We start from the raw sequence: 26,030 nt of genomic DNA, 5'->3' as shown, positions 1-26,030 counted from the left end.
ATGATTTACCATACTTTACTATACGTTACTGCCTTTTTGCTCATTTCCATTGTGCCATGACAGTCCCAGTTTGACCAGGTAGGGACAAGAAACCCCCACACACACCTGATGTAGAGGAGGAGCTGATGATGGAAGCATGATGTCTACTCAAGAATGAGGAAGAAGCTGGTCTTCTCCTCTCCCCACTTTTCCTTGATTAGAAAACTGTAGTCCGCTAAGTTCTTAGTGCAGCACTCCCTTGCCCGCCCACTTGTATCTCTCACAAGGGTCCTATACTAATAAACTCTTCCCGTACCTGTCGCTCTGCCTCACACTGAATTCTTTCTGCACCGAGACAGAAGAACCTACGCTCTACTGAGTACCGAGTGGGTTTCAAAGGCACTTGAAGACACCAAATATAATTTAGGCTTTAAATTGATTTCAAACTTCCGAAAAAAAATTACTTGGAGGAAAGTCGTTTTTCTCAAAAGAAATATTATTGATAGTTTCAGAGTTGAGCTGGGGGTGTGGGTGGGTAGCAGAGGGCAGGACTGAGCTACAGAATAAGGCATCTTGTCAGAAATCTCTGGGTTGAGTGATGAGATGGGAGAAGCCAGGAGGACTGAGAAACAAGGCCCAGGTTTCTTTCTGTTGTGCCTTCCAGATAAACCCTCCATTCTGTATACATTCCCTACTTTGCATTAGAGGAAAGCACCAGGAAGTGAACACCGTCTTCCTGCCTCTCCAGATCCTGCCTACTCTGTAATCAACACACTTCCATTTCATCTTGTTCATCCTGGACAGAAGTCAAGAGCGACCCCCACCAGCTGGAATCACTTTCTCAGAAAGTGATTGTCTGCATAACTCCCAAGCAGCTTTTCATATATTCATATTTGATTTCTCAATATAGATGGGAAGTAAGGGTTTTATGCCTTTTGGAATTCCCATTAATCCTAGCACAATATTTCTTAAATAGTAGGGGCTCAATTAATAAGTTGATTAGTTGGCTACTACAACATACCTCTAGATACTGATTTATTTCAAGAAAATGATTTGGTTAAAAAAATATTCATTGAACTCCTATCGCGTGTTAGGCAGTGGATTGGGTGCTGGGGAAAATAAATAATACTTGCCCTTGAGGTACTTAGTATCCATATGGGGAGACAGACCCCTAATTAGATATTTTAATAGAATATGCTAAGAGCTTTGAGGAAGGCATATGGAGATGCTGTGGGAGCACGGATTAGGGGCTCTAGCCCAGAGAAAACTTCCTGGAAGAAATCACACATGAGCCGTCATAAAGGATCAATGGGAATTAGGCAGAGAAGGGGAGGAAGAGGGTAGGAGATGGGAGGCAACAGAGCATGATCAGGGGTTTCTGTCCGTTCAGTGTTACTAGAGAGTGAAAAGTATGAGGTAAAGAGAGCCATGAGATGAGGTTGAAGGAGGCAGGTGCCAGGTCAAGGAAGGCTTGCTTTCTAATACTAAGTAGCTGGGGGTTTATTCCTGACAGTGATGTGCTTGGCAGATGTTTTAGAGGAAAATAAGAATAAGGGTAGGAAATTCAATTAAAAAGCGAAACAAAACTATTTTAACAGTCCAAATGAGAGATGATAAAGGTCTAAATTGTTCCTTGATGACAGGAATGGAGAGGGAGAGACAGACTTGAAAATATTTAGGTAGTGAGGCAAAATGTAGAATCTTGGTAATTCTTTGGATGGCGGGGGAGGGGGTAGAAGGGGAGAATGAGCCATAGTTTCTGCTTGAGTGATCCTTAGTGGCATTAACTTGGACTGGGGAAGAGGACTGAGATCAGGGGAATGACAAGGAGTCCCGGCGTGTCCATGCTGTGTGTGGAGTGCCTGTGGAATATCCGAGGGACCTGATGAACAGACATTAAGCTCTACCAGTACACAGCTCTGGGGGGGAATCAGTGCTGGATCTAGATCAGGTAGTCATTCACACATAGTGACAGTCAGAGTCAAGATGATAAACAAAGGAGATATCCAGATATATCTATTATTTTAATTTAGTCTTATTTCATTACTATTGTTCATATCTAAAGTTAGTATAGCCCTTCCAGATGTCATTATATGAAGCGTTTTAAAGATAAAATGAAGTATTCAATGAGAAATTGATTTAAAAATAACAAACATGCAGCCTTTTGTCATATATTGGTGTTTAGGAACACCGTATTAACATACGATGGCAAGTCACTCTGTCAGATTATTGCTACATATGTTTTAAATAATGATAGTAACAAAGCACTTAGTCTGTGCCAGACACTATGTATAATATCTATATTAATACTTAGACACTATGAGGTAGGTCTTGTTATTATCATCTCCATCTTAGAGATTAAATGACTGACACACACAAAATACAAGCAACCTATCCAAGGCCACAAAGATGCCAAGTGGCAAAACTGGAGTGCAAAGCAAGTCTGGCTCCAAAGCTCCTAACAGCTATAAGGCATCGAGCATTAAGTGCCCTGCCCTCACCCCCAGGCCTTTTTTGTTTTTTTGCAGCAGTGAGAGGATAGCTGACAAAACAGCAATAGCCTCGATAATCCAGAAGGAGGCAGCCAAGCACAGGAATTTTAACACATACACAAAATCATAATTAATGAATTGATGTCTAAATGAAAACATGCATCAATCTAGGTATCCATGCTTCTGAATTTGCATAGTTAAAACCAACTGACTATATTGGTTTTGGAGGGCAATTTGAATTTACGCATCAAAATTTACATTAGCTTATTCTTTGGCCCAGGAATAACTCTTCTAGGAACAAAGATTTCAAAGATATACACAGAGGCATACAAAGAAAAGAAACTGGGAGAAATCCTAACACCTGTCAACAGGAGCTAGTTAATTAAATAATTAAATAAATAATTATACAATAGCTTGCAGCTTATAAAAAAAATAATGCATTTCATACATATTGATACAAAAGAGGGCTTCCCTGGTGGCGCAGTGGTTGAGAGTCCGCCTGCCGATGCAGGGGACACGGCTTCGTGCCCCGGTCCGGGAAAATCCCACATGCCGCGGAGCGGCTGGGCCCGTGAGCCATGGCCACTGAGCCTGAGCGTCCGGAGCCTGTGCTCCGCAACGGGAGAGGCCACAACAGTGAGAGGCCCGCGTACCGCAAAACAAAACAAAACGAAACAAAACATATTGATACAAAAGAGGTCCATGACATAGTAAAAAAAAAAATATGCATAGGAATTTGTAGAATGTACATACACAGCACAGGCAGGTGTGTAAGCGTAGAAGGGTACACACCGAGCTATTAACAGGGATCACTTTAGGATGGTAGGATTAAGGGTAGAGAGGGTGAAAGAGACCTAACACTTTTTACTTTATATACTTCAAATATGTACATACACACACACACATTTACATGTGTATTTATGAAATAGTGGGCATGTACTGCTTTTGGAAGGAAAAAATTAAGACATTTCTAAATCCAGTGAGTCAACAATCTAATAAGATTAATTTAAATTTAGCCACATGCAAATAAATTATGCTACATCTATATAATGGAATATCATGGTGCTACTGAAAAGAATGTCAGAACAGATTGCATTGACATGGGAGGAGATCATGAAATATTAATTGGAAGCACATTGGAAAAAATACAAATTTGTATGTTAATTCTTATACGTGCATACAAAAAATTCTACAATATTCAACAAAGTATAAGAATAAGAGAGGTGACCCTGTGGAATCAGGATTTGAGGGAAGGAAATGAGTTCTTAACTTTCTCCTTAACATATATCTGAGGTTTTAATTTTTTTTAATAATGAAAATTTATTACTCTGAAAGGTTACCTAAGTAATAAAAATATTTTCATCTTATTTCCTATCTTAAATATTTGATATCACAAAATCTATATATATGACCTAGAAAAAAATTTCAGATTCAAATGTTTATGAAATATATAATTTAGCATAGCTTTAACATGTTTAAAGGCACACTAAAGACTGAACAAAAAGTAAAAGTACTTTAACATATTTTCAAAATCTCGGTTTTTCTCTTTCTTCCCATTCCCACAATGTAAACCTAGGTCAGAAATGCTCTGGTCTTCCTTTTGGCTGAGGAGTCACCTCTCCTCTGGTCCCACCTCCCCTCTCATGAAGGCACGAAGTTAGCTTTCTTCTTTCACTGGGAAGGCCCCTCGTGAGACCCCACTGCCCTGTGAATGAGGATGCATGTTCTCACCTTGTTCTAAGCTCGTTAATGGGAGTCTCTCACCTCTGCTCCACCTCTTCCACAGCACCCACACTGCTTCTCCATTATGTGACAAGCTCATTCCCTCTTCTAAGCTCTTGCTCATGCCGTAAGCATTCCTATTCCCCTTCTTGGTTGTCTTTAGAGAAGACCAATTCAAGAACCTCTCTGATTTCTCCTAAGGGTTCTGTAGGAAAGCCCTGCCACTTGAGAAGCAAATATGGGTATCTTCCTAGTGAGGAATAGTCCACTCCGCCTTTTGCAATCTTTGGCAACTTCCAGGGAGTTAGATATCTCAGAGCCAGACTTCCTCACCATTAGTCCAAAGCGGTAGGGCACTGCAAGGACATTCTGTGGAAGATGCCTGTGATTCTAGCCTGCAAGGATTATGATCATCAAACATGTACCTAAAATTCAAAGGGACCTAAGGGAGAAAGAGCCTCAATTAGATCAGCTTATGAATCATTCTGCTTTTAACAAATATATAAAAAGAGTATTATCAGAGCCCTTAATATAACTTAAATAAGGCATTTATTGATAAGATCGTATTTCTCCAAAGTTTTTGGTTACAAGTAACAGAAAATAGGTAAATTTGAGCAACAAATGGGAATTTCTCACATGGCTAAGGGTTTTCCTGTGGTCCTCATCTCAAATGGGTAGAGGGACAATGGACAATAAGCTGGAGTGAAAGTTGTAAAGTCCCTCTCTTTAATCATCATCTGAGTTTGCTTTCATTCATACCAAGCAAGAGGATAGGAAAGCAGCCATTTACAGTTGTTTGGAAAGACAAGAGTCTCAGTTTGCCAAAGTGAGACTTATATGTTTGGAATTCACTTGGAGGCTAGAAAGCTCCAAAAGGCTTGTGATAAATTGGGGAAGCAGCTGTGCCCCTTTGTTTTTAATCACAAAGTGGCATGAGTGATTCCAAAGTGATATTAGATGAGCAATCTTATTTTTGTGAGTGATTCAATATGGAGACCAGATTTTATCTCAGTGTGTATAAATTCTAACTATTGAAAAAACAAAAGTACGAATCTGTTCTTTCCCTGAGAAATCAAAAATTATATTAACAGAGGCTGCCTTTTTAGAATTCTCTTATATTTATTAAAACTCAAAGTGAACATTCAGAATTATGTCTATGTGATATCAAAAAGTTAATCTCAATCCTTTATCTCATGGAGATACTGAATTAAAATACCTTAAAAGCCAATTTTCAAGATCAAACCTAAGTTATGGCATAATAGCTAAGAACATAAAATATGTCAACTCTACCACATCATCAATAAAGATGAGATGCTTCAAACTGCTAACATAGATAACTTAGCAATTCTTGTTTGATGACTATGAAAGCTAATATCAAACTATTTTAAAATTAATATAAAGAAGGCCACATTGGCTTCCCTGGTGGTGCAGTGGTTGAGAGTCTGCCTGCCAATGCAGGGTACACAGGTTCATGCCCCGGTCCGGGAGGATCCCACATGCCACGGAGCGGCTGGGCCCATGAGCCATGGCCGCTGAGCCTGCGCGTCCGGAGCCTGTGCTCCGCAGCGGGAGAGGCCACAGCAGTGAGAGGCCCGTGTACCGCAAAGAAAAAAAAAAAAAAAAAAAAGAAGGCCACATATATCTTTTTTTCCCGAAGACTTATCTTAACATAAAAAACAAGAAAATAAAACTATAACTGAATAGAGACTTCAAGTTCTTAAAAGAAAACGTCAAATTAACAATAAATATACTATATGTAAGTAAATAATCATGTATAGGATAAATTCTAAAATAATAATTTTAAAAGCACAATATTCAGATTTTATTACAAGTTAAGATTTCAGTACAGAAACTTTGCTATGGTGTTGAGTAACCTCATGACATTTAACATTACTTTGGGGAATTTGAAAAATACAATTAGTTATCAGCAACCAATTTGTTGACTCTAGTGTTCCCAGATACCATTTGCTACCAGTGGGAAAATGCTGCTTATTCTCTAACTACTATTGTGCGCTTCATAACTTGTGAATTAGCACTTAATTTTCCCTTTGCTTAGAGAATAATGATTATTGCCTTCATCTAATACAACAAAGGACTACCTTTAACAATCAATTTTTTTTAAGTAGCTAATGATTCATAGACAATACCCATCTCCCCATGAGTGCCTTACGTATTCCATCAGAACATAATAACCACTACAATTTTTCGAACTCTGCTAGAGACAGTTAACTTTAATGCTAACATAAATGCAAGATAGCCACTTTGATTATTTTAGGAACAATAAAACTTTGAACATTTTGACCTTTGGAATGAAAATTTCAATCATAATCTTTTTAAACTTGCATACTAACTGAGTAGGATGTGATATAAAATATTTAACATGAAATGGCAAAAGTGAGAAAGTAATTCCTATCAAGTAGATGTTAAAGACACAAAGCACAAAAAATAGAAGCTAAAGTATTTCACTTTTATATTCTTTAAATATAAAAGAGAGATATGGAACCATGTGACAATTTTCCCTTGATAAAGGAAGGAATTAGAAAAGGTGACAGTTGACTTCTGAATTATGTCTAAACATCATCTATGGTTTTCAATGGTAGACTCTAATGTGGAGATGAAAATTTCTATCAAAAAATTTTTTTCTTTATATTTATAGATCAGAGCATGCAGCGGTGTTAAGTGTTAGTTCATTTTTACTGAATCATATAAATATCATAATGGGATGGATTAATAAAGTAGGTTCTCTATCTCTGGACAGAATGTACACTTATAGAAGGCAACTCTTCTCTAGTTTCTAAGCCTAAACACATGTTATACTTCATTCAAATAAACATCTTGAAGTGTAAATTTGTGAAATCTGGATTGTGATTCTGAGGATAATGAATAATAAAAATCTAGATATTCTAGGTGATAAAAATGAATTTATATTATACAGTCACATAAAACTTGTGGTTATATGTATATTACCGTATATTAATTAATTTCTTACACAGGTGACATACAGAATGCCAAATAAATAATATGAAGTGAAGAAAATGAAGCCAATGTACTTTCCAGTATTGATAAAAGTATGAAAGATATTCTTGTTCAAGTTTCCAAATTCTTACTTCTAATTAAATCTATTTAATAAAAACATACAACAGACTTTCAAAAAAATGTTGGCCAAAACAATTTAGATAAGTGAAGTAGCAAAATAACTGTCAAGGAAATTGAAATATTCACACCAAACACTTAGACATAAAATTTTGAAAATCTTGACTAGGAAATTGAAATATTCACACCAAACACTTAGACATAAAATTTTGAAAATCTTGACTAGGTGACCTGATCAAATAATTCCAAATTTTTATTTGTGGCTTATGGTGATCCAGTGAAAGATTCAAAAAAGTCATACATTTGACAAAAATTAATGGGAAAGCCTAAGATTTAATGCTTATTATATAAGTAAAACCAGAAGAAAAAATTAGGTATGGTTTAAATCAGATATGAAGTAGTTAAATAAAATGAAAACAAGGCAACTAAGAAATTGTGTATGGGGAAATTTTAAGGAGTAAAATTTTTAAGTAGCGAGTGGAGATAGGCAGGCATAAATCCCATTGGCAATAATGTGTTCCTCTGATCTTGGTGATATTCACTTTTAAGTGATGCCATAACTATTGTAACAATCCTGCATTTGACAGCATTCATCTACTCAGTCCCTGAAGACAGTGAACTTACAAGTAGTGTTTTCCTTTTTTTTGCATTTACTAATGACATATTTAGTTTTATAGGCACTAGTCACAGATTGAACCTTTTTTATGTCTCACTGTGGTGTGTAATTTTTTTTTAATAACTGTATGTTTAAAATAATTAGTACTGATGGTTATAATCACTAATTTCCTAAAACTGCAAAAGGCAACTTAATATTTGTGCATAGCAGCTGTAATACACAATATTGCACAGAACTAAATTATTACAAACAGTGCCAGCAGTTTTCTATACACAGTACTTAAGATAATTATAAAAAATCATCTTCATTACTGCTTGCTAGCATTTTTTTAACAGTTTAATTTGGATAGGTTACAAAATACATTCAAATCACACAGATATAATTACTGTAAACCCAAGAAGCCATAAAATGTTCCCAACCAAATCCCTTTGACCCTGTTAATCTCTGTTCCTTGTTAATCTAAGGCAAACATTGTTTGTAGTGTGCATTTGTTATAGAATATAAAAAAAAGTGGGGGGGGAGGAAATCCCTTAACAGTTGTTATTGATTTCAGCATTTACCGACTGAGAGTTAAGTGCTGTTTACAAAACAGAACAGATGCAGATGCTGACAAAAAGGTAAACAATTGTTGCATGGCTTCCTGCCAGATTCTGAACCGATATATTAAACTCCAAGTGAAGCACATTTCCCCTATGGATTGCACTTATTGCCACTTCATTTCCTATGTGCTCAGTCTCTCTATTGCCGTGCCTGGCACTAAGCTATTTCCAGTTCTTTGCTGACCCCTGAGGCCTGGTGCTACCACACACAGCCATTAGAGAAGGGAATTGCATGTGTCTGACACGGCCTGAAACCAATTATTTGATATTTTCTTCAGAATGATGCCCAACTCTGTTGGGAATGAGCAATCATGAAATAATTTACCTCCTGATTTAATTTTTTCCTGCACAAATTAGTTGTAGACTGAACTGGCTATACACAGATGCCTGTGACATAGCTCTGTCTTATCAAGATGATACTTGAAATGAAGCACGGGGATCTGAATTGAATATGTTGGGGAATCCTGCTTTAAAGAGGCATTGACAAGTTTATCAGATATACTGATCACATGTACTCTCTGTTGATTGAAAATGACAGAACCTTAAAGAACTATCAGGATAGTAGGAAAAAAAACCACAAGGATGCAAACCATAGCAGTGTATTTAATGTTTTTAAACATCCTCCTGATTTCTGGTTTCCTTTTTGTGTCTTAGAAACCTTGGCACATGATTAAAATTTAACGAAAACTCACACTGGTGCATGACTGAGTGATCTTCACCAAATTTAGTATTTCGTAATTCTGCTTTTAGATATACTCATAAATGTCAAGAAAGTATGTATTTTTCTGTAACTCTAATCCCTATGAGTACCTTTCATAGAAATATAAAGGACTTATATTTTGTTGTCTGTATGTCACAGAAACAATGCAAAACATGAGATTATCACTTATCAATAAACAGAGAGCTTGTACAAATTTGCATATGCTTAATCTAAATAATGAGATATTGAGGCCAACTGTTCAAGCTCTATAAAGACAATACAAGTCTTTAGAGGGACTCAGTGAACATAAAGCTTCAGCAAAATCTGTGCAGTAATATCTTTTTTTTTTTTTTTTTTTTTTGCGGTACGCGGGCCTCTCACTGTTGTGGCCTCTCCCGTTGCGGAGCACAGGCTCCGGACGCGCAGGCTCAGCGGCCATGGCTCACGGGCCCGGCCGTTCCGCGGCATGTGGGATCTTCCCGGACCGGGGCACGAACCCGTGTCCCCTGCATCGGCAGGCGGACTCTCAACCACTGAGCCACCAGGGAAGCCCTGTGCAGTAATATCTTGTTTATAAAGTCGAACAAGGATTTTTCTCATTTTTACATACTGATTTCACATTAGATCTTAGCTATAAAATCTTAAAGAGGCTGTAATTGCTGCATCTTCCCATTGCCCTTGGAGGTTCAGGCTCTACTAACTAGACCCATACACCAATAACTGTGAACTTTATGGCTTTTGTAACCATGACTAAGAAAAATTATAAGAAAAATATCCATTAAAAGTACACACTCTTCAAATAGCTGAAGGACTACTATTTTATTCTGCTACTAAAAGAACATTAACAAAGATGATAATAATTGATTTCAGTACCGTTTGGAAAAAAGATATAGGAAGGCACTATAAAACAATTTTACAATATAACTTTCTCTCACAATGATCATCATAAAATTTGGAGGGTATTTCTCTTCTTTTCAGGATAGGTTATTTCACAAACCTGGTGTCTACTCCAATAATGACTACAATGATTAGTACTGTGTGCTTTTTGCTAATGGAAATGCTAATACTGAATTTTAAACTTAAAATAATTTTTACCTTGGAGGACAAGAAATATAATGCCAGATATCCTAAAATCAGTTCAGTATGACCATGTCACAGCAATCAAAAATATCAAAACTTCAAATTATTTAGTTTTTCATATATCACTGGCATCATAATTTCAAAGGCCTTATTAGATTTTCATCTCTCACTGGCACTTACCTGCTAACTCGGTACTTCCTATGATTCTATTATGGAAAAGATTAAACAGGTAACGAGGTAGGCTATACTTTTCTAAATAATAGACAGGGTTTTCTGTTTTTACTCAATGTTGAAAAGAAGTTGCAAAAACAAACAGTGATAGGTTTTGCTTTTGATTGAAGCAATATACTGTACTTAATTTTAAGTAACTTTTTACTTCCTTACAAGCACAATTTTAGATCTCCATTTAGATAGCCCAACCATCAAAGTGCTTATGAATATTCTGGTAAAACTAGAAACAAACTAAAAATATATGTATTAAACAAAGGAATAGACATTAAATTTTAAGAATGACAGAGGCAAAAGACCTTCTGACTGGAAATCCATTATAACTTTTAAACATTTTACCCAAAGCTAATGATTATTTTCTTATTTCCACATGTGAGGAAGGGATTGGTCTAACTCTCAAAGCTACCAGCAGTTTCTCCTCTATAAATCCCTGTGCAGAGAGATCAGCCCATACTCAGAAAAATGCCAATTTAAACAAAGAATTTTAACAGTCCCAGGTGTATAAGACACAGATTTCCCCTCGGTTAAAAAATAACTAAATAAAGGTAGAGATGTTAAATGACAGCTACTTTGAGGCAGAAGATATGTTTTATAACAAATATTTGACTTCACAGATGTGACACTGATGGTCAAAGATTTTCATACTTATATATAAATAATGAAATTGAAAATGTTATAACAATGTATATCTGCCGAGTTGATTTTCATAACAAAGAATGTTGAGGTACAGGAACAACCATTACAATTTTCAGTCTTCTGTTAGAAAGAGTACATTTTTAAAGGAATCTTACCAATGTCTTTTTGCTTATTAAACTTTTCTTCTTGGACATTTATGAAAACAAGTTTGATACTAATAACTGATTGATAGCATAGTAACCAGAAGCCACATATTACATTTTCTGAGAACCTAAGAAAAAAATATGTTAATGAAATAACATTCAAGGTTATAATAGTCTACTGGAAAATGCCCATATGCTAAACAAGAATTCAGGGATTCATGATCTGTAAAAGCAAAAACCTGTAAACATTTTTACATAACACAATAGAGCTACATAAATAACTTTAGCAGGGGAAAGCAGAAATCAGAAAAGTTTTAGAAAGGTTGCATTAGTGACTTACCAAATCACTTTCTACAGAATTTGAATTTCTGGCTTACAACTGCTTCCATGTGTATTACTCATCCACATTCTTCGCTCAATATAGAATAGTTGCAAAGTAAATTTGTTTACTTTTAGAATAATTTTATTCTGAACTTCTCTTCAATAATTTGTTTACAATTATTTTCATTCTTCTCTTAATTTGTTACTTATATTTTTAACTAGACAATTTCTTTTTCCAAGTTAAAAAATAAGCGTTTTAACATCTCAGTATTTTAATCTTCTTTTTAATTTTTAAAACTGTTCCTGAATGGTTAATAAGGAATATAAATCTCAGGCTGACTTATGACCCCTCAGGAGAAACCAGTAAGTCATTTTTATCTACCATCCTTAGTTTTTGAATGTCATAACTAGAGAATGTGGCTAGTAAAATATTCTTTCCACCATTAGGAAGAACACACAGGTGTTCTAAGGAGTCAATAATTGAGTGCAATTTAGCGTTTGCTAATTGTTGCTGCACAGAAGCAAAAATATTACCCAAACTAAACTACATCCACTTTATCTTTTAGGTAATATACTTTCCACCTTTGTTGCTTTAGTGTCTTTAAAACAAAGATTCAGAGGCCTCTGAACATTTAATGGTGAATAATGGGGTCAGAAAAATAGAGCCATGCAGCAGAATAACATTTTAGGTAAATAAAGATACGTGTGCCTATGCATAATACTACATATCTACCCAACCACGGAACGTACACCCTCCCCTCATACACATCCAGTCATCTTTCTCATAGTTTTTGATCAAATAAATAATTTTCACAGATGATACAACCTTTAGTAGGAAGAATTTAAATACGCCATCAACTCTTTAGGGAAAAAATTCTAGTGTGAGACTTTTCGTTTATTTTCTTATGAGGCACTGAGGTATAGTGGGAAGATACTTCTACTCTTAGTTCCATCTCCAACTTGATTTGTTAATCAGCCAAAATGCCGTAGTTTTCATCACCCATAAAACAAGAACTGGAGTTTCTGCACTGCCTAATTTCAGACTGGTGGTGGAGCAAATATAAATTAAATAAAAAACCCCGAAATGTGGAAGCATCTTGCAAACATATCGTTAACATGTGGGATTATTATTAATTAATCATAAAAAGGATCTTAAATCTAGCAATAATTGCTTCAACTATTTCAGTAACTTAATTACTTTTAGCTTAACTCTGGCAAAAGCCTTATATGTAAGCAGATTACCTGCTTCTCTAGGAATAAAATGAGAGCCTCCTCTAGATATTTTTTTATATTAAGTAAAAAATTAACATTATTATTTTCCTTTTCATGTGTTAGATGGAAAGTCTTGAATTTTTTTTTCCTTTCCCAATTTTTCCCAAGCAGAAAATCCAGTGATGTAGCTTTGCACTCTATTACTACCATAGTTGCTTCCAAAATCCAAGTTTGTTTAATTTTATATGTAGAGAATAAATATATGTGTTACAATTCCAGAAAGTCCAACACAAAAATCAGGATCTGTGGCTCATGGGAATCACTCTTCAAATTATAAAAGCATTCCTGATCTTGCAAGGGATTTCATTTAGCAAGAGAAAGAAAGACAGTATTTAAGAGAATAGGCTTGGTCGTAATTCAGAAATGGATTTGAATCCTAGTCGAGGTACATCCTAGCAGTGGCACTTTGGGAAAGCTCTTTAACTTATCCAACCTCAGTTTCTGCAACTATAAAGCAGGGATAATATCCAAATTTTCAGAGATGTTTGTAAGAATCAAATGGTGTATCAGTGCATAAAGTGCTTAGCATGGTGCATGGCAAATTAAAAGGACCTAAAAAACAGTATCTATTATATAACTAACTTTATATATTTGTAAATAGATAACAAGGAAAAATGGAGATGATCAATGAGAAAATATTAACAAAAATTAATGGTGAATTCATGTTTTGAGTAGTATCCTTTGCAAAGTATATACTTTATTCAGGTTTTAGTGCAAATTAGAGCCTAAGCTATTTGTGCCTTACCAAAACTCAAGAATAAGAATGGCTGGGAATGACGTTTAACACAGAAAACACTATCTTAAATGGCATGAAAAATTTGTCCTGTCCTGCCTCTTATATAAAGGGTGAAATAAAACTAAATAGTTCTAATTTTCACCCTCACCTTGATGGATCACCCTGTGTACTTCTACTATAGAGAGACAGACAGTACAGAAAGGAATTAGACTGAGTAGAGAACATCCTCCAGGCTCAGAAAAAGGGAAGACAAGCCCGTTCTCTCTACTGATGGCATGGATGTCCTAGCACATTCTAGGTGAAGCCTCAATAGGGCTCTGAACATGCCATGTAACCGAAATTGCAGGAGGGAAGGCTTTAGAATCAATTATGCCAAAACCCAAATCACGTTTGACTTTCTTTAAGTGCTGAAAAAAATACTAAAATTATTTACATAAGTTTAACATGTACAATTGTTTTCATATGGCTCATGAAATTCTTACCCACAGACTCTTAGGAAAAGATCACTCACTCTTCCATGCTTTATAGTCCTAATTCTGAGGTTTTCATTTTGTTCTTACTTACAGAAGTGTTTGTATGGATACAGAGACACTTTCTGAGAAAAAGTATTTAGTCCATACCTATTGTCTACAGCATTGAAGAAATGAGCTGGTTCTTCCCCAGGAAAAAGCACAAGTCTTAAATCCCTGCTTTGCCTACTTTAAATACATGCCAGAGAAAAGGCATATGAATTTCTTTTCAATCAATAATACAAAATAATATTGTATTTGCAGTTCTTGCCTGTGATCTTAATTTTCAATGACCTGATTTAAAATGCTACTAGAAAAAAAAATTGAAACAAAAAATAAAACAAAACAAAACAGTTGGTTGTAGGATCAAAGGGGAAGCCCAACAAAGAATTTCTAGGAATAGCTTCAGATGTCAGCTGGAAGGAGAGACTCTACTTCCTGTTTTTGCTTAACCACGGACTCCCCTCTTCACCCTCCCACCCTCATTAAAAATGCAACTGTAGGAAGTGGGCACTTTCCATACTGTTATTTTCAAGTTTCACTTGGGGAAGAAAAATCACACAGATAAAGATCTAAAGGACGTTTTTGTATTTGTTACAGTGGCATACAAAGCCACACACTTAGCCAGCTAATACATCCGTACTGTCAGTCAGCAAAGAAAATAAATGTGACAGTTTCCACTGACAAATTGTAGGTATAAAAAATCTGGTTGTGGAATAATTTCCAGGTCACAGAGTCAGAATAAGTTTAGAGTTAAAGCTTAGATATTATCTAATATAACCCTTTCATTTTATCAATTAGAACGATATGAAGAGGTTAAATGACTTATCTAAGGTCACAAAAACAAGGGGGTAGAAGATTCAAGACGAGCACCCTTGACTCCTGATAACTGTACTTTTCACCTTCTGAGAGCAAGTACTTGTAAACAAGGAATATACCAGTATTTCATTAAAGAATAGCAAGTATGATAGAACAGTGGGGAAAAAAAGCTAATCAACAATATCATTTATTAGTATTTTCAACAACAGTACAACAAAATACCCTGAAATTGTACTATTACTTTAAAGGAATTTGTGATAACTGAATAAAGATATAACTTTCTTTTAGGAATTTTTTTCCCCATTACTGTTTTGTATTACTTGAAATTCCAGCTTCTACTAGTGTGGGGTTAGAAAACAACAAGCATGATTGACATCAGAGATCTAATGGAGATCTTCACCTCTGTCTCAGGAGCACAATAGGGTCAAGAGATGTGGTATCCTTCTAGGAGGCTTGGTCTCTTCTGTAACAATAGCATACAAATGCTTCTTTCTGTACACACTTTACATGCTGGCCTCAATATACTTCTTTACATTTCCCTGAGATCATCACTCAGCTAGTCAGAGCTACTTGAGGAGTAGGAGAGAAATTAGGGTGATTTTGACTGGCCTACTTTCCAACTGTGATCTGTGACTCCTTAGTCAAAATTCTGCCTTTATCTGGGCTTGAGGGTCTTCTTTACTCTAAAGGATCTTTTCATCCCCAGAGGGATTCTGTTTCCCCTACCCCCAATCTTCCTTAAACAAAATATAAAGGAACTGGGAGAGGGAGGGGGTAGAGGCCACCAAGTTTCAACCTCTCACCCACTGGAGATCTTTAGAAACCTTCCAAATACTCAAAGGCATGCATCATACACTCAAGCCTTTCCCTTTCAAGCTAACAATAACCTCAAGAAAAATTCAGAGTAAGATATACAGGGGATCATGACATTTATCCTATGATTGAAATCTCCTAATTGCATCGTTTCATATTAAAATACAGAGAATTTATCTAACTAAAATTTACTACACATAAACAATCCTCTTTTTCAAGCACTGAGAAAAGTAGCAATATCTTTTCTTACATCCAAAGAAAATACAATTTTAAAAGTAAAAGTAACTCGATGACTTAATCACTTAAAAGAGTATCTGTAAAAATATTATTATTCTTTTCTAGAATATATCACCAAATCACAAAAAGTCTATAATATTTACATTATAACATTATTTCACCATTTTCTTCAAATATCAAAACATAAAAATAGACACACAGACCAATGGAACAGAACTGAGAACCCAGAAATAAACCCTTGCATATATGGTCAACTAATATTTGACAATGGGACTAAGAATACTCATTGGGGAAAGGGTTAAATAAATGGTGTTGGGAAAAGTGGATAACACATGAAGAAGAATGAAACTGAGCCGTATCTTACAACATATACAAAAATTAACTCAAAATGGATAAAAGACTTAAACCTAAGACCTGAAACCATAAAACTCCCAGAAGAAAGCATAGGGAAAAAGCTCCTTAATGTTAGTCTTGGCAATGATTTTTTTGGATATAATACCAAAGGCATAAGCAACAAAAGCAAAAATTAATAAATGGGACTATATCAAACTGAAAAACTTGTGCACAGCAAAAGAAACTATCAACAAAATGAAAAAATCTATGATAGGGAGAAAATATTTGCAAACCATATATTTAGTAAGGGATCAAAATACAAAATACATAAAGAACTCATACAATTGGGTAATAGAACAACAACAAAATCCGATTAAATAATGGGCAGAGGACCTGAATAGACATTTTTCCAAAGAAGACATACAGATGGCCAACAGGTACATGAAAAGATGCTCAAGATCACTAATCATCAGAGAATGCAAACCAAAACCACAATGAGATATCACCTTATACCTGGCTATCATCGAAAAGGCAAGAGATAACAAGCATTGGTGAGGATGTAGAGAAAAGGGAACCCATGTGCACTGTTGGTGGGAATATAAATTGGTACAGCAATTGCAGAAAACAGTATGGAGGTTCCACAAAAAATTAAAAATAGAACCACCATCAGCAATCCCACTTCTGGAATATATCTAAAGGAAATGAAAACAAGATATCAAGGAGATATCTGCACCCCCATGTTTGTTGCAGCATTATTCACAATAGCCAAGATAAGGAAACATCCTAAGTGTCCATTTATGAATGAATGGATAAAGAATGTGGGAGATTGAGATAGATAAAATGGACTATAATTCAGCCACGAGAAAGAAGGAAATCCTGCAATTTGCAACAACATGGATGGACTTTGAAGGCATTATGCTAAGTGAAATAAGTCAGACAGTCAGACAGAGATAGACAAATACTACAAGATATCACTTATATGTGAAATCTAAAACAACTAAACTCATAGAAACAGAGTATTAAGGTAGTTACCAGGGGATGGGGGATGGAGGAAATGAGGAGATATTGGTCAAAGGGTACAAATTTCCAGTTAGAAGATTTAAAATTTCTGGGGATCTAATGCACAGCATTGTGATTATAGTAATAATAATGTATTACATACTTGAAAGTTGTTAAGAAAGTAAATCTTAAGTGTTCTCACCACACAAAAGTAATGGTAATTATGTGACATGATGGAGATATTAGTTAATACTATAGTGGTAATCGTTTTGAAGTATTAAGTGTAAAAATATTAAGGGTACAAATCAACACGTTGTACATCTTAAACAGTGTTGTATGTCAATTATATCTCAATGAGGCTGGAAAAAAGAGACTAGTGTATATACAAGGTCTGCTCAAGATATCTCAGTAGATCACAAAATAAGCATTATGAAGTCTTGGAATGAGAAGACTGTGGGATAGTTTAGGGGAAAGTAAAACAGTGACAACACTAAAGTAGATTTAGCATACAGAGGATTCACAACAGTGTTCTTAATGGAATGAGCTATTTCCGTCCTGTTCTTTTAGTCAGTAGAGCACAGTTATAGTCAGGGTATTACAGTCAGACAGACCTGAGTTTATATCCTGGCTTTACTTTGTAACCTTGACCAAATTACTTAATATCTCTATGCCTTAGTTTTCTCACTATATAACAGAGATAAATAAGGGTACCTACCTTGTTGGGTGGTTAGAAGGATTAAATGAAATAATGTGTTGCAGTGTCTGACCCAATAAATGCTAACTCTTGTTACTTAAGGAATGTCTAGAGTTTCAGGCAAAATATCGAAGATTTGGGCTTCCCTAGTGGCACAGTGGTTAAGAATCCGCCTGCCAATGCAGGGGACACAGGTTTGAGCCCCGGTCCGGGAAGATCCCACGTGCTGTGGAGCAACTAAACCCATGCACCACAACTACTGAGCCTGCCCTCTAGAGCCCGCATGCCACAACTACTGAAGACCCCGTGCCTAGAGCCCGTGCTCCGCAACAAGAGAATACACTGCAATGAGACGCCAGGGCACCACAACGAAGAGTAGCCCCTGCTCACCGTAACTAGAGAGAGCTTGCGTGCAGCAATGAAGACCCAACGCAGCCAAAAAAAAAAAAAAAAAAAAAAAAATCGAAGACTTGGTGAGTGTAAACATATACTAAAGACAATATACAACCCATTCAAGCCAATCTAGATTTTATTCAAATAGGAATATAAATTATAAATTTTATTAAGTATTTATAAATTATTATTATTATTTTGCTAATCTCAAACTGTATTTCCTTAATAAATAAAATTTGGTCATTGGGCAAAATACTAGTGGAAAATATGACTGCTTTGTTAAGAGTTAGTTTAGGAGTTCTCACACAGCATTAACAGCAGTTACTCAGTTTTCTTCCCTTTACCATGTGTAGCTTAGAAACCTTAAACACGGTAGCTGCTAAATGCCTTGCCCGTGGCAGGTACTCAATACAGCAGAACGGAACTGATTTTTAGGCAGCCCACTTGAACAGTGCTGTTTGAAATTTCTTTTACAAGTGACAAATAATTTAATTTTACATTTTGAGACAAGACCCAATAGCATGGTGGTTAAGAATATGGGTCTTGAAGACATAGAGATCTACATGTGAATCCTGACTTTGTGCAAGTGACCCAAGGCAAGTTAATCTTTCTAAGCTTCTTTCTTTGTTTATCAAATTGGGATAATAAGGAAAGGGATGCACTTAGTACAGTGCTTGGCACATGGAAAGCATTCATTTAACAAGTGATTTATACCAAAGTTCAGATAAAGCAGCTTGAGAAAGATCAGTGCACTTGGACTTGTGGGAAGTGCTTCAAATTTTGGTGTAAAAGCCAACGCACATAGTTTTCTCTCACAAAAGGGAAAACACCTCAATAGCAGCCCTAAAGACTCCATAGCAACTTACACATATTTTTAACCATATGGATCTTTTCTTCTGGTATAAACTAAACTATATTTAGCACATATAAAACTTTCATGTTGAAAGTACTTTACAAGTAAGCATAAACTTTTTGAGAGGACATAAAAATTATAGAAAATAAGTACACTTATGAAAATGCATTTAAAATTTATGTAATAATTAAAATGAAAATCTATTTACTTTGAGCAAAATTGTAATGTTCCTAAATTAACTGATTTTGTATTCTGCTGTAACCTAAACCTGGCTGATGCATCTCTGTTCTGTGATGTGACACAGCTTCCTGAAGAAAATAAAAATTCCAAGACAAAACATTAAATTATTTGAACATTCATATATCATATTCATATAATATATTCATATATCAAAGAAATTTGGTATTGTGGTATTTTATTAAGGAAGGTAGATAAAAATATAGTAAGCTATGGAAATTTTTATGAAATGATCATAAATTCAAAAATAGCAATTCACCAAATGATAATTTTCAAATAATTAAAAAATATAGTTTATGAACCTATTTAGAAACATACCTCAGCATTCTATGTAAAGCATGAGTAATCATAATTTTCAAAATAATCATATTTTTTACCTTAATTTTTCTTCACTGGTAGGAAATTAAAATGATGACAAGAAAAATTTATTATATCATAATAGATTATTTTATCTTTTGAATAAAATTAGGCATCTTCAAATACTCTTTTATTATATATATTCTTATAGGAACAACATTAGAGGAACTTTAAAAATCAGCTGTAGTTAATGTTATGCTTCCATAACCAATTATAATATAGAATTTTATAATTAGTATTTCATAATAGGGCCATATTGGCATTGGCTGACTAAAATATTACAATTTTAAACTTCCAATTTTCATTAATAAAAATTTCAACAAGTGTTCAACACTTCTTTTTACTTAATAATGCTTCAGCTCTGGAAGATACAATGGGTTAAAAATTAGACTTTTCTGTTTATATATATATATATATATATATATATATATATATATAAAAAGTTCCACCCAATAATTTATGTGATTAAAAAACTGAAAGTCTTGGGCTTCCCTGGTGACACAGTGGTTGAGAATCTGCCTGCTAATGCAGGGGACACAGGTTCGAGCCCTGGTCTGGGAGGATCCCACATGCCGCGGAGCAACTAGGCCCGTGAGTCACAGCTACTGAGCCTGAGCGTCTGGAGCCTGTGCTCCGCAACAAGAGAGGCTGCGATAGTGAGAAGCCCACGCACGACGATGAAGAGTGGCCCCTGCTTGCCACAACTAGAGAAAGCCCTCACACAGAAATGAAGACGCAACACAGCAAAAATAAATTAATTAATTAATAAACTCCTACCCCCAACATCTTCAAAAAAAAAAAAAACTGAAAGTGTTATTGGTAATATTTCTGACTTACATTTCCAATACCTTTAATAATTTAAATAACAGGAAAGAACACACTTCTATTACTATACTTAGAGAAAAAGAAATGCATAAGAGAAATGTGAGGTGGAGAATTTCACAACATTTATTTTCTGATTTATTTTCAAATTTGTAATTAAGTTTAACCAAATAGAAAAGTTAGAAAATTAAAGATATCAATACTGGAGAGGGTGTGGAGAAAAGAGAACCCTCTTGCACTGTTGGTGGGAATGTAGATTGATACAGCCACCATGGAGAACAGTATGGAGGTTCCTTAAAAAAACTAAAAATAGAATGACCATATGACTGAGCAATCCCACTACTGGGCATATACCCTGAGAAAACCATAATTCAAAAGACACATGCACCCCAATGTTCATTGCAGCACTATTTACCAGGTCATGGAAGCAACCTAAATGCCCATCGACAGACAAATGGATAAAGAAGATGTGGTACATATATACAATGGAATATTACTCAGCCATAAAAAGGAACAAAATTGGGTCATTTGTAGAGATGTGGATGGATCTAGAGACTGTCATACAGAGTGAAGTAAGTCAGAAAGAGAAAAACAAATATCGTATATTAACGCATATATGTGGAACCTAGAAAAATGGTACAGATGAACCGGTTTGCAGGGCAGAAACTGAGACACAGATGTAGAGAACAAACGTATGGACACCAAGGGGGGAAAGTGGTGGGTGGTGGTGGTGGTGGTGGTGGTGGGATGAATTGGTCTGGGATTGACATGTATACACTAATATGTATAAAACAGATAACTAATAAGAAACTGCTGCATAAAAATAAACAAATAAAATTCAAAAAAAAAGAAAGAAAATTAAAGATATCAAAAGGTTTAAGTTAAGCCAAACAGAAATTTAAAAAATCACTAACCCAAAGCATGCACTGCTCCTCTATGCCTGCTGGAGCTCTTGCTTGTTTTAATCACACGGACAGCATTTTCTTTGAACTGTAGCTCACAAAAATTTTCAAGAAATTTTGCCATTTCTTCTGTAACTGTATCCAGGTAAGTTTCTTTAATGAATTTCACTGTTGAGGATGGAGCTAAAATTTCACGTAGTGTGTTAAAATCCTCTTTTATCATTGAGTATAACTTAAGCATTGTACCTTGGTATCCATCAGCCATTATGTCTAAATTTGCTTCTCTGCTGTAAGAAGGAAAACAGTTCTGCAGAAGTTTAGTCAACAGTTTGTTCTGTATGTTTTGGTACTTGATTGTAACTTCTGATTCTGGATAAAGAAATAAGAGTTGTTGTATGCATTGTTTTTTCAACAATATTTTTTGCTGTGAATTGTTTATTTCATTGTGGGTTTGTAATTTGCTCACTAAGAAGCGTCGAAGATGTAGTCTTATATCATCCCATATAGACTTTACATCCATAGAGGAATGATCTTCAACAGAATGAAGAGAAGTACTAGAGAGGAAATGGAAAGATGTTCCACTTAGAATGGATGGGAAGGAAACACTGCTGTGGCAGGAGAGGTCCCAAAGTAAATCCAATACCATTTCTTCTTGATTTTGTTCATTCTTCAACAAATTTTGCTAATAAAAGTAAATTATAATGTTAGAAGTGTGATTAACTATAAGAGTAGCAAGAAAAAATGATTTCTACAATCATACAGAATTTCATAATAATTCATTTCAATTTAGAATCAATACTATGATGTTTTCAAAAAAAAACTTATTTTTGCATTTGAAAGTTAATCTATTCAGACATTTTAGAATATTATCTTTATGGTCTGTTAAATTTTGTAAAGCCCAGGTGATGAACTAATTCAATTAGATTTCTCAACACATAGTTTTTAGCCCTCGTTGTTATCCATTCCTGATATAACCTGAGCTGTATGGAAGCTTTAGCTTAAAAATTCTAAATAAAAATCTATAGTAAAATATCGACTGAAATGTACTCCTAAGACAAAATAAATTTAAGATCATGCCCCTAATTAATACCTAGTAGATAATTTTCATGCCTGAATGAGTATACTTATTATTATAAATTCCCAAATGAACATAGAGAACAGAGACCTTTAAACATAGTATGTGCCTAGGGGTTACTAATAGCTGCCATCCTGAGAAATAAAAGTTAATACATTTAAAGACTTTAACGTTCATTTAAATTCCTTTTTGAGAGTCATGTTAAGAAAGATTTTACTTTGGAAAGTAATCTGAGAATATTTCAGTTCTCTCCAAAGAAATAACTAACTCAAAATGGGAAAAATTACTCTCAGAATTGTTCCTCAAAACATAAGAAAAATTTTTGTATATTTTCTGTGTCAACTGACAGAAACAATAGTAGATGTAATTAGGAATAGAAAAAAGACAAAAATTTACTTTGTTTTTGGACTTTGAATTACATGCACAAATTCTCCTTACATGCTGACTCTCCTAATTATGTCTATTTCAGGTAGTACTGAAATTAGCTTATATCCTCTAAGTAGCAACAAGCTGATTATTTTTTAAAAAACCTAAAAATGGAAGCAAGGTTCAAGCAGTATAAAATCAAGCCAGCTTGGAAATTACCTATTGACAAAGGTATTATGTGTGACTCAGAAAAATGAACAACTCCTAGACAAATTCCAGGGCTCTCTCTCAGTCATTCTAAGCATTGTGATCTCTAATTTAATGTTCTGTCTGTAATAAATAATAATGCCTAATATTTATAGTAGTAGTAGTTTATTATATAAAAAGCACTTTTTGATACAGTCTCTGACTTCTTCATAATGAAAATTCTGTGACATAGATACTTAAAACCTCAATTTACAGATAAGGACACTAAAGCGCAGAGTGTTTAAGTTACTTGCCAAATGTCACACACAATAAAGCACAGAACCAAGAATGGATGCCTGGTTTCATTCTCCTCATCCATGTTCTTTCTACTACACTCTAGAGAACCAAAAAGTGAACTGACTTTTCTGAAGCTCTCCTTCCTCTCTTCCTTTTTATTTAGTTCTTTTGATACTTCTGGAAAATAAATGTCCTTAGATAGAGTCCAGAACTCCAGCATTATGGTAAATTCTATAGAGCAAACTGGTCATATTAGTGCCTCAGACTTGGGTTTCTTTATATCAGTCAATAACTGTAAATATTTGATCAAGCAAACATTTAAAGAATGATAGATTTAAAACATGTGGACATGTATTAAGTATGATTGCTTAAATTTTGAAAATGACTTCATACAACTGCCATGAGAAGCTCTGTTTCTTATTTAGTTAGATAATTAATAAATAAAAATTTTCTATGGAAAAAAATGTATGAAAAAAATTCTGTCAAGATTGACACTTTCAGCATGTAAAAACTTGACAAGGTCGTTTTAATCTGGATCTGTTTTAATAATGTGGTTCTTTTCTCAAAATAACATGATCAATTATGTTAAAACACCTAGGTCTGGAAGAGGCCTATCAGTCTAATGAATTTGAGCAAGACTAAGGCGGCCTTTGCCCTGCAGTGAATAGAGAATGACTTATGTGTGACAGATTAAAAGATAATTAAAAGCTTTTGCTTTTAATTAAATGAGAAAGCATTATTATATCAATATTAATGAAATTCATTACACACGGCTCTTAATAGAAATTAAAGGAATAACTATATCCATATTTATTCTTCAAGGCTCCACCTTCAAGAGATAATGGGTGAGAGGATTTTCTTAAAAGAATAAGCCTTCAGGGCACATAATCTTCCTTTCTCTTTCTTTTATTACTTTCTAAACATTTAAGAGACATCTGCAATAATAACAATAGCCAAAACTTATTTTCATCTGATTCTGTCATCCTAAGCCATCTACAACCTTAAGATATTTTCCACATCTGCCTTAGTCAATGTTTGATGCTTACACAAAAACAGTGCCTTTCTTCCCTAAATTAAATTAAAACCGTAGCTACAGAAATCCTGTTTTCTAACAATTGTGCTGTTTCTCTAGTTCTTGGAAGCTAGCTACCCTTGTAGATACAGGTGTAATAAAATAAGCATTTCTTATTGAAGGCTACAAAAACCTCTCTAACATAGAGAGTGGTCAGTATCCAAGAATGACCAATGTAATAATTCTCCATCAATTAACAGTGTCCTATAAATTGCTGCCTTGATTGAAAAGAACTGGATATGCCTGCAGGTTGGGGATGAAGGGAATAATGGACAAGGCTACTTAATAGATACAACTGATGATGATCTTATTGTGCTTAGTAATGAGCACAAGAAAATGAGTAGTTGTGAAGGGACACAAAATGTAATGGATACCAACTTTTCTGATAGATAATCGTGGTACATTTCAATACATTTTGTGATGTTGATATGGTATACAACACACCACAAATCCCTCAGGAATTATAATGTTTAATGTCCATTTATGTAAAACCTCATTTTATTATAAAAATCATAGGGAAAAATAAAAACACACAGCTCACTGGATTCCACTGAGGATATAGAAACAAAACACAAATCCTAACCCCTAGATATGGCAGGCTAATATGGTCAATGGAATAAATATTTACATACAGAAATTGAATGAAATGTATTCCATGTTCACCCACCCCACTCCACTGTTAAAACAAAGATTCTATTTTTTTTTTTTTTTTACCAGTGCTTTGAGAAATTTTATCATATCTCCATGGGGAATGGATGGTGACTTGGATGAATTACAATTATAAGTATTTAGCCATTCAAAACAGTCAGTTGTTGTTCGTAGCTGCACATCTGGACATTGTTTGTTAACTTCAGACTGTATTTCTTTAATGCAGTGTTCTATGCTATAAAAAAGAAAAGAAAAAATTATTTTGGTAGGAAGTAGGTAATGGCTCTGTCTCATAATATCACAGATCCTGAAATGTTTATATGCAGTACCCGGTGGCATACAATTTACAAAATTATAAAACATTCATATATGAAAATAGTAACAAAGAAACGATATTTTCATTCATAATTGAAAACTGAAAGCTCAAATTTTCTGGCCGTTTCATTTCAAACGCAATAGAGGAAACATATCTAGCTACTCAAAGATGAATTAAAAATTCCTTTGTGTTAAATGAAAAATCAAGTATAGATGCAATGAAATAATGCTCCTCTTGATAAGCAAGCAGTGGACAGAAGACAGAGATAAAATATTCTTGATGACTGAAATCAGAAACATACACTATATACTAATACGTGAATGACTATATAAATTATGGAAAACCTCAATCAGTGCAATATTAAGAAATCACAAAAGTTACAAAGAACTTATAATTTTTAAAGTTGTAAAAGATACATGCTATATATACACTGTTACTACAGCTAAGTACCTTTTCCTGCCATCAAACTCTACTCCAAAAAAAAA

General features: G+C 34.7%; 1 protein-coding gene across 12 annotated transcripts in view; it reads right to left on the bottom strand.

The window, feature by feature from the left end:
- KIAA0825 (KIAA0825 ortholog) overlaps positions 1 to 26,030 on the bottom strand; it is a 402,948-nt gene that overhangs the window by 304,707 nt on the left and 72,211 nt on the right. For 11 of the 12 annotated variants that reach the window (XM_033401054.2, XM_049708409.1, XM_049708413.1 and 8 more), the window contains 2 exons: positions 25,296 to 25,464; positions 21,598 to 22,267 (listed from right to left, as the gene is read on the bottom strand). In XM_033401054.2, coding sequence (XP_033256945.1) covers positions 21,598 to 22,267; positions 25,296 to 25,464 — 839 coding nt within the window. Of the gene's footprint in view, positions 1 to 2,919; positions 3,705 to 21,597; positions 22,268 to 25,295; positions 25,465 to 26,030 lie in introns of those variants that run through there. The other variant, XM_049708414.1, reaches the window with a different exon arrangement.

The sequence above is a fragment of the Orcinus orca genome, chromosome 3 (genome assembly GCF_937001465.1).
Source record: "Orcinus orca chromosome 3, mOrcOrc1.1, whole genome shotgun sequence".
Classification (NCBI taxonomy): domain Eukaryota; kingdom Metazoa; phylum Chordata; class Mammalia; order Artiodactyla; family Delphinidae; genus Orcinus; species Orcinus orca.
Note: the sequence above shows the minus strand (reverse complement) of the source record. Positions and strands in the feature narration are given on the sequence as shown.